At 39.0% G+C, this 12445-nt stretch overlaps 1 protein-coding gene across 1 annotated transcript; it reads right to left on the reverse strand.

The window, feature by feature from the left end:
- Positions 1–957: 957 nt before the first annotated feature.
- On the reverse strand, positions 958–11173 carry LOC147872821 (uncharacterized). The gene is made up of 3 exons (XM_087355182.1): positions 11062–11173; positions 4697–5575; positions 958–3928 (listed from the first exon to the last, which is right to left on the reverse strand). The coding sequence occupies exons 1-3, from the start codon at positions 11065–11067 to the stop codon at positions 2855–2857; spliced, it is 1959 nt and encodes a 652-aa protein (XP_087211308.1). The 5' UTR covers positions 11068–11173; the 3' UTR covers positions 958–2854.
- Between the last annotated feature and the right edge of the window lie 1272 nt (positions 11174–12445).

Genomic DNA, 12445 nt, shown 5'->3' on the forward strand with positions numbered 1-12445 from the left:
AACCCGGGATTTCCTAAATTTTAGAATGAAATGTGCGAGTGCTGATCACTAAACAGAGACGTTCGATCCATCACCATATGAAGCTTCTTTATATTTCTTCTAATTTAAATATTTCCGACAACTTTTCCTGCTAAAATTCTGTATGCATTCTTTTTCCCCATACATGCAAAACCAATAGCAATTTCCTACATTTTATTAACCGTAATAATATCGGATTACCTGTACTTTACAAACTTAAACCACGAAATTAATCATTATGTTCTACCTAAAATCTTGTACCTTGCCTCTCATTTCACCTTTTTTGGGTTAAAGTACTTCCTTATTCCTTATATAGCAAGCAATTATCTGTTTGTTTTATATACAAACGTTTCTGTGCACTCACGTAAATCTATGCGTCACGTGACTGTATAATCTAGACCAACACTTTTAATGTAGACTTCAAACTGGAAGCAGTTTAACCACAAAAAATATATCACGCTTTTAAAAGTCCTCATGGGCTTTCAATCTTCTGTGTAGGTCTCAGGAGTACTCTTACTCCAAGACAAGCGAATTACTGGGTCAGATACCTAAATGCTGACCTCACATTTACGTGGTGCATCCTGCTGTTAAAAGTGACTAATCGCCCTGATAATGGAGGCAGCAAAGACCTCTGAAACGTCGGTGAACTTCTACCAGAAAACATGGCACAACAACCCAGAAGACAGACATCTTCAGACTCACCACCGCGAAAACCTCAAATCCTACTTAGTTAATTACAAAACTCTGAGGCCAGGAAGGGTAGCAGGTACTATTAATGGTTTAATCGTGTTTGAAGTAGTTCGTATGTAGTTAAAATGAAATGCGAATGTAGACTACTTACTTAATGAAAAATACACTACTGTTGTCCAAACGTATTATTCTAATTTTATGTTTCAACGGACGTTGAATACTGAAACTAGAATGATTTAAAGGGGTACATAACATATTATAAGATAAATATTTTTATTATAAACAATGAAACAGAAACAAACACTTAAGGATTAAAATATAAAATGGAAAAGTCAATAATAAATAACAAGCGTGTTTTTCTCAGTCCAAAGAAACATCAACACATCTGAAATAAATTAATAATGACTTTATAAATGTCAACCGCACTTGATTATTATCACATACGTCAGGTTCTTTCTCATAGATCCTGCGGATACAGCAGACAATTACTCGAATTTATAGAGTGTGAATGTCGTGTTTAAGTACAGTACAGAACCTAAAATTTACAAAAGCAGGTCATACTTCAGGTTCTTGTGGTGACCGGTATGAAGGTAACTGTCTCCTGGGATAATTTGTGGTGTAGTTTGGTAGCATTTTACCGACGTTTCAGACGTGCTTACTACATCCATTATCGACCTGATTATGTAGGCAGTAACCACCGCCGAAATGCAGGTCAATTTATACCAAACTACATGAAGCAGCATCCTAGAATATGATAGTAGCAATAGTTGATTATCGAAATAGCTAAATCAGTAAAGTTACTTTCTACGATCTTCGAAATCGAGGGTCGATTTCTGGCAAGAGCTGGTCTTTTTCTTTATCATCAGTTACTCTCACCAAACTGAGGCAGGGATTTCATTCATAATTTTAAGCACTGTTTTTATAATAGGCCACAGAATCTGTGATCACGTGGGTGAATCCCGATGGAAAATAGTCACTCCGCGAAACAAAAGCAAAAGGTGATTTTACAGGGAATGCGAGTTTAGTGATTTGCCAAATGTTTTTATGAGCTTCGTAACATCCAAGCAAAGAAATTGTTATCATAAATTATGTTTTTATCTATTTTCCGAAAGAAATTAAATGTAAATTGAGGAAATAAATTTATTAAATTTAATTATAATCTAACTCAGAATATAATTTTTGAAATAATGTAAATAAATTATATTTATTTTAAATATACTTAAAAACCTTACGCTTTGGGCGACACCTCTGAGATCTTCTGAGATACAAATTTTTACACTTCGAAACCCAATATAAATGATGAATTGCAAAAAAAATACCGAACCCATTAAACAACAACTCTTAAGTATAGTTGTTTTTTACGGAAATTATCTACGCCTGTGATCTATGCCTAAATTTCTACAATGAAACGAGCAACGTGACTGACGTGATAGTTGACAAGACGGAGTTACTAGATTGTAACTTTATTTACGTAATTTATTGCACTTACCTCGTACTATGTGCCTAACGTTAAGGCTATACTTTGTTCTTATCTGAGAATGGAATCGAGTAACACAGGCAGAGACACTCGCATGCCCCTGATATCACAAGCGTAATTTGCCCATTGTGTTCCTGCAGCCCTCCGGCGAGTTACGGGACTCACGTTACTGAATTTATTGCTAAACCACTTTGTATGTTGGCGGTAAATATGTGTACCACCTGCTTTAACATTTAGTTACTCAGCATGCTGCACATATAATCTCTTCATGAGTTTGTTTTTCTTCTGAGAATAAACAGAAAAATGATCATAATATCGTTAAAAAGCAAAAATGTTTTCTTGGAGGTGGAATTATTAATTATATAGATTCGTCCTTTACTCCTTTGACTCTTAAGCCCGTATTAATACTTAAACCAACCAGTCTTTACCTCGAAGAAAGAATAAACCGTCTCCATGACGACGACCAATTGGTTAAGCCTGTTTAAAAAAAATAATCACTGTTTAGTATGAGAATCACATGAAACCAATAAATACGCCTTAAACACAAAACGCAGAATTATTGACTGTTAAAGCAGGTGGTATATATAGTTACATCTAGATTATCGATGGATCAACGATGTTCTAAATAGAGTGGCGCGGTGTAATTTTGTCTTTTGAATTTCATAAAATTCATTTATTCCTTTTCGGCCTTATTCTTGCTCCAAATTCAAGATTTGTATTTGCTAATTCTGTTTCGCTTTTGTGCTGCTGTTTATATTCTGACTCTGTTTTCTCTGTGGTTCCGTGTCCATGTTTTGAACCTTGCTGATCCAGATCAACACCGTAATCCACGTATTCTGTATCTTCCTGAATATCATCTTGAGTGTGAGGAGGAGAACTCACGGGAAGCCTCTGCCTGTGTTCGCTGCTGTCAGTTTCCTTCGGCCTGCTTGTTTGAGGAGGAAGATCTTCAGTTCCCGCTTCCTCGTCAGCATAGTCATCATCGACTGGGGCGTCTCCTCGGGTCGGTTCGACGCCTTGCTTCTCTCCGTTTATAATATGACTTACCAAATTGCTATTGATATTTCCAGCAGCTGCCAATGTTGCCAACGTTTCTGCAGCTTCGCGATTTGGCAACGTCGTGTAGTATGAGGTAGCTATTCCACTGCTACCACCATCACCCTGGGAATAATATATTGAAGCTTCATTCTGATCAGCATTATTATCGGTTCCTTCATAATCTGCCTGGGTATTATCACCCTCTACTTTTGTTGCTGTGTTGTCATAATAGACGTCTTCCTCGGGCACAGAATTTACCTTCGGCTGGTAATCCTTCTGATTTTCAAATTCTTCCTGAAAGGATGTCACTGTTGATTCCGGAGATTTCCTGACTACGGTGACGGATGGCGAATTCTCTGATTCTTCAGGTTCTTGATAATTTCCTCTGTAATTTTCTTGCTGATGGGAAGCGCCCTGATACTGCTCCTCGTAGTTGAATGTCTGGTACTCCGGGCTGAAGTCCGTCTTGAAGACCAAGTTGTCTTGTACTTGCTCGGACGGCAGTTCCTGCTTCAGGAAGACGGTGGGGGGGAAGAGGGCGGCCTGCTGATGGAAGTGCTGCTGAAGCTGTGGCTGCTGTACCAGGGGTACTCCGTAGCTGTCCACCAGAGGCTGCTGGAGTTGAGGCTGTTGGGGGCTATGAAGCAGCTGGAACAGCTCCTGCGACGACAGACCGTTTGCAACGCTTCCACTGTTGTCCAGGATCTGTAACAGATACGACACTTGACATCAAACAGCACTTCTTAAAGGTAAACAACCATCGTCCCATTTGAAAATCTGTTTAATCTTCATGGCAGTTCTACACTCAAGATGGAAACAGCAGTTTCTCCGAGCCGTTGGTTACCACGTAGATGAATACACGGTGTCATAACTTTGAAGACAATAATCTTAACGTTAACACAACATTTCACGTTAACCATTTTGAACCCAGCAACTCTGAATTTTTCCCCACAGAGGGCGTGTATGGGTTTCGTAATTTTCAGAATAAACAAGCGATTAATTTCTAAAACAGAATTAACCAACTGGTCTTTGTAACTGAGACATGTTTTATTTTCTTTGAGGCAAAAACTGTATTTTTAGATTAAGACTTGGGATTTTCAGGCGTCTTTCCTATTTTTTTTGGACATGGCTCCATCTTCCTTTCGCAAACCAAGGTTCTGATTGGCCAATCCCTAGATCCATCTCCTATCCAATTCAAAACAATCCTCAGCACAAACAACAGAACCACAAAAAAAAACCTTATGACTGCAGACTGCGACTTAAAATACCGTCATGAGTCCCGAATGGAGCTCTTATCATCAAGACAAGTTGACTTCTCATTTCAGCCATGATGATGGATGCATCAAGTCTCGGTAAACAGCCGAAACCTTGCACGGCACAACAACCCGGAATATCAGCAAATATGAAATTCTAAGTGTTATTTTGACGACCTTCGGTTTCATCGAAGTGTCATTGTCCTCAGGAGTCCCATACCTGCACGGCCGGTGGTTGTAGCAGCTGCTGCTGATTCTTGCCATTGCTTGGTACGGAGTGCGGGTCTGTTGTGGCTGGTATCTTGGGTGCTGGAAGACTGGGGTCGGGATCCGGTGCGAAGTAAGTGGGCAGGCCGTCTGGCGTGTGGCCTGCCTGGTCGTTGCTGGCTTCATGTACCTCGTAGCCATGAGACTGCTCCACATTTACGTGGGTCTGTGGAAACAGCGGTGTGTGGAACGGCGTCTCGTGCTGGTGGTTCAGGTTCAGGTTCAGGTTGTTGGACGGACCTAGGTTGGGCGCTGGAATCGTGTGAATCGGCCCTTTGTCGTCATCAATCGCGTTCCCGATGTGTGTAATGACTGGGGGTTGTGGCAGGGAGACTTTGGGCGGCTGGTATTCCGAGGGTGGTGACGGGAGGAACTGCTCTTTCAGAACTGGCGCTCTAAACCCATGGTTGAGGTTGCCTTCTCCTTTCCAAGAGGGCAAAGGCGTGGCGCCCAGAAGTAGAGACGGTCCTTTGAACTGAAACTGAGGAGGTGAACCGTGGAGGCTGAGTGGTGCACCATGGACATTGCTCTTGACTGGTCCATTCCACAGGTATTGTTGGGGCAGTTGGGGAATAGAGTAAGGGTACTGAAAATGCGAACCTCTCAGTGGAGGATTTACCCTGTATCCAGAATTACCAGCCGGTGGAAATGGCCATTTGCTTTTCGTGTTAAAGAACTGGGCGTGAGGGAAGGGTTTACTGGCGAAGTGAGGAATTGGCGGTCGTGGTGGAAGAGGTTTTGTTGGAGGTCCGCGGATCTTATACCTGTACTCCCCTCGTACAGCCTGGAGTGTGGCGAGTAATAACAATCCACGCGATACCCAGAAAAACACCTGGAAAGAGGGAAAAAAAGTCAAGAACAGCAGCTTACAATACATTTATCCAATTCCAACTCACGCGGGATACGAGGTGCAAGACTCGTGTTTTTTCCTACTTCAATGAAATCTTTACCTTCTGTCAGTTCGTCCTGTTTTCATGAAAGAGTTCCTGACTATCAGTCATGGCAGTTTGATCCTTGTACTTGTTTCGACACTCACAAATCGCATTAATCTGTATCTAAAACGCAATGGAGTACTTCATCCCCACTGACAAAAAAGTAGCACTGGCTTTAAACTGAACAACCGGGATAGCTTTTTCTGGGGTTAAGGTGACAGGAGCGTCCATCTGATTACGAGTTCATGACTTGGTGCTTAGACAGAAGAGCGTTGCCTTTATTTTATCTGAAATTTCTCCATGCTGGGCCGTCGTTCTTGAGAAGCTAAGTACCTCTCGGCTGGCAACAAATTCTTTTTTTTTTCTTTCATTCATGGGACACGAATGTTTACCACCACGTACATAAGATCAAGCCACTGTTCCATATCCTGAGGTAAATTAATCTTGTGCACAGTGTCTTATACTGTTTCCTTAAACTCCGTTTTAATATTATATTTCCACTGTATGTCCAGTTGTTACAAGTGGTGACTTCACTAATACATTTACGACTAAAATTCTGTACGTATTTCTCAGTTCCCAATGCTTTCCACACTTCCCGCCCTTTCCATTCATCATGCTGTTATCATTTAAAAAATATTCTGAGCAGCAAGAAAATTATGAATTAATTAAGAAGCTTCTTGCTACTTAATCTCAATCTTAGTTTAACATCCTCCTGTCTTCAATCACCCTCAATTTACATCTTTCTCTTAAAGTAATAAATTAAGTTCTATGAATATAAAACGACAGGAGAAATATGAATTACCAATTTCCCTCAAGAGTTCTAATCAGTTTCTGTCTGGAAAGGTTACGTGTTGCTTAGAAAATTTCTCTCGCTGTTTGAACAACATCAAGAAGCACTTTAAGAGTTCAGCTTTGCAGCTGATAGCTGCCGCGTTTCCTTCAGAACGCTTGAAAGCGTGACGGTTTAAATGAGGCGTATCGAGTCCGTGATCGAATAGTTCTCACAGATCTTCTTTTGTTAAAAAGACTAAATCTGAACAGAAGGGGAAACACAAACGTGGACTAACCCTTGTTATCTTTATGATACATTTTGGAATTAAGTGGCAGATAATTTTCTCATGTATGAACTGTGTAATTGCATGCTTTCTCCAGAAATGTACTTGTATCACGCCAAACAATATAATATAATCGATCCCAAACCTTGTGAAGAACGAGAGAAGCACGACTGTAAATAGTGACCCAGTAATAACAGAGTTCTACTTCGAGAAGACTGATATTTGATTCCATTTATTTCAGTTCGTCCGGGTAATGTAATTAAAAAAATGTTGTTGAATTAGTGTTATTACTGTAAAGTAAACTGGGTCCCAAAAGAAAAGATCTTTGAAATTACCATTCCTCTTTTTGTTGTACAAAAGACAGAAAACAATTTATAAATACATTTTGGCCCATCAAACATTTTCCCTAGCAACATACGAGTCTGAAGTAATTATTGATTCGAAAGCTAGTACTCTGTTCAGAGTAAACAATTATTGTTTGAATCTATAAAAGTTCATGACCGCTACTATAACCTTTTAAATCACAGTGGTAACTATATACACCACCTATTATAACATTTAATAAGTCTGTATTTGCCATCACAGAATATGTTTGGTTTTAGGATGATTCTCAGAATAGCGTTTATTTTACTAAACATCAACCAATCGATCTTTATAGTGGAAAAGCTTTGTGTTTTCTTTGAGGTAGGAACTGGTCTAGTCCACTGATTTAAAATTCATTACGAAGGGAAATAAAAAGTGTTATCTCAGAAGTTTAAGTTGTTGTTTTCATAAAAGTAGTCTTGAAATAATTAAGAATAAAGGAAGGTAAATTATTAAAATAAAAAGAAAGTAAGTAGAATGAAGTAAGGAGAAAATATAGATGAATAAGAAAGCAATAGGACAATGAAGAGAAGAAAGAAATGTATGAAATAAAGTATGACAGAAGGAGGCAGACTGGAATGTGAAATCGTCAAGGTTCTGAGTTGTTGTACGTCGCCATATGTTGACATAATTTTCCAACAATACGAATACGAGGACCACAGATTGTTCCTCAGAGCGAAACTCGCGAGACAGGAAGGAAACAGGTTTTCTGCAGACCGGAACTAGCAATAGTGTTACTGGGTCACTTACAGATTCCAGGACGCACTGGGCTCAGTGGAGCATCGCTAAGCATAATTATCGGCGAGTACGACGACCGCGGTCCTAGCAGTAAGATGCCGGAAGCCCCAAAGTCGAATAAGACTGACTGACGTAACCACCTGGAATCCTGCCAGCTGTGATTTACGATAATTTGAAGGGAGTGCGGAGAAACGTGATTCGCATCTTCAGCTCAGACGATAGAATGCACCTGAACATTATGCTCACTCTTTTTGCATCCAGATACCTCCCTTTGTCTTGAGTTTTAAAGATTTTCCTGGGTTTATTTTCGACCAAAGGCTGAATGTAATCTCATCTAAACATCATCGTAGTAAAACAAACCAACGGACTCACTAAGCAACAACTTATTAAAAGACTAATTAACTAACCAACAGACTTATTTTCTAATCAAATTACTAACGGACTAAGTAACTAACTTATTAACCAACCAATCTTGTAATAAATTCATTGGTACAGATTTCCATAACAATAATTTATGTTTATTTCATTTAATGTCGATGTGAGTGGCTCAGATTACATAGCGTCTATACGACGGCTAATGAAGAATGGATCGGAAAGGATATAGAAAAGGTAAAACTGACTTAATTAAGTCACTATTCCGACATTTATGTAGAGGGACTGAGGAAAACCACAAAATAGTCCGTCTCCAGACCTATAACAAGAAGTTCTGCTTTGTTATGAACCCGCAGATCACTGATAACAATCATAAGAACCTAAGACAATGATGTCCATACCTAGAAAGGCCTGGCTGAGATTGAAACAAAGAAAAATCTGAACATCTGTAGCGCCCTAACGCCACACCGACCTTTGCATTTCGGTAGTTGGCTCCTCTGTTTCATATTCTGGAGGCGCCTGACGTGTTTGTGATATTTTGTGACCTTCTTAGGTCACTTCTGGCAAATATAAACCTAGCAATTTGAAACAGAATATGACAATTTCATTCCGAACCTTTTCCAATTCATCATTCACAGGTTCTCTACAATTCGACGCTGCATGATGTTTGCAGCAGAATAATCATCGTTGAATAACGCTACAGTAAACAGTTGTTATTGCGCATAATTGTGATCATTGTAGGAAGTAAAAGAGTGAAATGAAACGCATTAACTCCTAGTGGGTTAGTATTCCAGTCACCGCTAGAAAGTGGCCGGACGGTCAAGGCAAATTGTGGTCTACCCTGGTGGCAATGACCTTCTTCACAATTTGTTCAACGGACGGTTCCACATTACTCCAGTTCAATTTACTTTCACGTCTTTATAGAAACAGTCGCCTACTAACTACGTAGCGCTAATGGGAAAAATAAAAAGCCATAAAAAGTTTAATTGGAAACCTGAAAAAAAAAGACTACATGAGGGACCTAGGTGTAGATGGAGGGGAATTGATCTCAAATGACACGAAATCTGAGTGGACTCCAATGACATATCATCTATACCAAATTTTACGGAAATCAGTCAAGCCATTCTTTAGTTATTAAATTTTTAGAGACTGGAATCACTGGTAACATCATCGCGGTCAAGAGCATCATCTGGGGCATAGTGCGCATGCGCAGAGGATAATGGTTAGTGGCGCCTTTATCGTCCCACGTAATGAACTTAAACATTAGTCACATTTTACTGTCCAATCTAGGAATCTGAAAGGCATGAGTTTGGAGTTCTCTCCAGTGGCGTAACGTCCTTACCACATTTCATAAATATCTGTCAAGTCATATTCTAATTATCAAATGAATAGAGACGGTCATCATTTGCGAAGAACAGATTTCAAGTCGCTCAAGAGTGGGCCAAGTGACGGGCTATTGAAATCACGGCGTTAAACCTTCGAGTTTCACAAAAGTCGGTAAATTTATTGAATACATGAGCGACTATGACCATCTCAAGAAGAAGTCTTCTCCACGGACGTAATTAGTTTCAGAGTCGGGGCGAAAGACGTTTGATGTTATAAAAAACGTGGATGGCGAGTGCTAAAAACTTACAAAATTATAATTGATAGGTCTACCAACAAAAATAATTTATAATTAAATTTTCAATAATCAAACTTCCTTTCCTTAGGCTACACTATTATTTTCTTGGATATCGTTAAATGCATGACGTAAGTATTTATATAGACGTTTCGGGAGTTGGCAATGCTCGCAGCTTCGGCATATAAGTGTTATTATATTGTATACACCGGTAATAGTCGGAGGATTATGCGTTCAATCCCAGTCTGTGCCCCTGAGATCGAAAAAATAAATGAATGCACTATCGTTAAATGTGGACCTGTTAAACGTTGTTGACAAGACACAGGCGGCGTGTTTCAGTCATTCAAAAAACGTGAAATAGTGGCTATGGTGTGGTAGGTCCTTTAACAATACAAGTATACGCGACGTATTCGTATAGCCAGAATGCCGATAGTCTGCATATATAATCAGCAAATATTGGTTGGTGATAATTTGCTATCGAGAAACTTTCGGCCTAATAGGATAATATCTGTGATTAAGCGTGTTTTCTGTTTTAAATTTTGCTGTCATTATTTATGGCCAATTTACTAGCGTTATAAATATAAGATTACATTTAATTGAAATTTGTGTCAAGAAAGTTTGACATTCTTTCCTTATATGTCTATACATAACCAAAGACGTTCAAATATAAATAATTGTTTATTCCTTGTGTCAGACACTGTGGATATTTAATACTGAATGACAAAACGTTTATCAATAATGTATCGACAGAAACTCACGAAGGAAATCTGTTTAATGGAACCAAACTTCCACTCGCAGTATCTGAGAATTACCATATGAAAATTGTCCCCAGTAAGGATTCGAAACAGTTACTTGGAAATCAATTTAAATACAATGTTGTTAATTTAATCCTCTCTGTGTTTTTCTTACATATAAAGAAATTATTAAATATGTGAATAAATAATGCAGAATGGGCTTTAATATTTGGATGTTTTGAAATCCAATGTATCCTATAGAATAACAGTACTAAGTTTAATCTATTAATACATTTCGCAAGTAATATGAAAACACAGAAACAGCGGATAGCGCTGCTGCCCAATTTGCACTCATGTCACGAAGGCCCAAAAACGCATAATAACTTAACCCCGAAAGGGGTCACGACGGTCAAGCTGACCATTGAGATAAAAAAAATACGTATGCAAATTTATCAGCAAATTTTTGAACAGTGAACAAGGAAGGATCAACAAGTGATTGTTCTTACCTTCATGTTTCAGGTGGTGACTGCAAGAACTCAGGGCACAGACACTTCACAGGCACATGTCAGAGGACTAAGTCTCGCAATTAGGTCACTGGACTATCTTATATAGAATGTTGGCGCAGTGTCCTGGGCCAATGAGAAGAGGCAGTCAGTAGGCAAGTGGCACGCCGAATGGGCTACCGAACTGCCTAATCACGTTTCTGTCAGCAGATTGTTTCATTTTTGTACCTAAACTCATGCTGCAGAATTTTGTTTCGAAAGCTGATGGTGCCTGACTTGACAGAGAAATCACACACCTCTTATTAAAGCCGTAGCTTATTATATCGTCCATAACTCCACGCTACATATCAGTCCACATTTTCAATCTGTAATTTATGAAGATAAATTTTACTGCGTTCAGCCCATTTGTGCATAAGTAAACTGTTAGTTAGTGCCAAGTTTAAGAAGCGCCGACATGGCGTATGACGGGACAGCTTTAATTTTTATGGTATGTTACGTCGTGGAATATTGACTTCGCATTTGTCCATTTCTGTTTCATGACGATTAGCGTATGGTCTTGTAGAAGTTTACCTACGTTTGAGTGTTACTGATTCCTTGAACATCATGGTGCCATGACTAAGCGCGCTGATGGTGATTATACAAAGGGCCTTTGAAACGTTTTTAGTCTTCTGGAAGAGTATACGGTGTTTATCCGCATACGATAACAGACCATCTTACAAGAATCCAGTAAGGTTTCCGAGCCGTTTCTTCGTTGTATATATATATTTTCTCGCACCCAAATTAACTTTCTACGTATTTATACATAATATCTATAAGTTGATATAACGACACAACCGGCAAGACTTGTTTCCTGTCAGGGCTACAAACTACTGTCTAGCTATACTCTGATTCGATATATTTTGCAATAATCTTTTAATATTATTTCCAATGCAGTTAACTAAGGAAATAGAGGCGAAACACCTGATTTCGGTTTTGTAGTCCATTGGATTTCTTCCGTACTGCATCGTTAGATAAACTTTCAAAATTTGTTTCTTTGCGAGTTCCCAGATTTCTTTGTATCGTGTCAATCAACTGTAGATACAAACAAGTTGTTCTAAAGCTAATCAGCTGCAAAGATACTTTACTGCGTAGAAGCATAAATTCTGTTTTTGCTTTACATGGGGAAATGAATGATCTACTTTTGCCTTTAGTTTAATAATTATCGCATCGATGAATGTTTTATAATTACGAATATCGTAAACCGTAATTAGATGTCTCTACATTTTACTGGACAGTGTACTCACTCTCCGGTCTATGTGAAAGTTGATGAATGTCTGGGATATTTGAGCGACTACTAGCTTCTCAGAAAATACTCTGTTGCAATGCCAATTTGTGAACTGTTACGACG

Source organism: Zootermopsis nevadensis, unplaced genomic scaffold (genome assembly GCF_977971745.1).
Source record: "Zootermopsis nevadensis isolate Lab colony 2312 unplaced genomic scaffold, Znev_1.0 Znev_ptg000024l, whole genome shotgun sequence".
NCBI lineage: Eukaryota > Metazoa > Arthropoda > Insecta > Blattodea > Termopsidae > Zootermopsis > Zootermopsis nevadensis.

What these genes read in the sequence shown, in the direction of transcription:
- LOC147872821 (XM_087355182.1), bottom strand. An exon ending in TACAACCACCGGCCGTGCAG is followed by an intron (nt 3,929 to 4,696) that starts GTATGGGACTCC and finishes TATCTGTTACAG; the next exon opens with ATCCTGGACAACAGTGGAAG.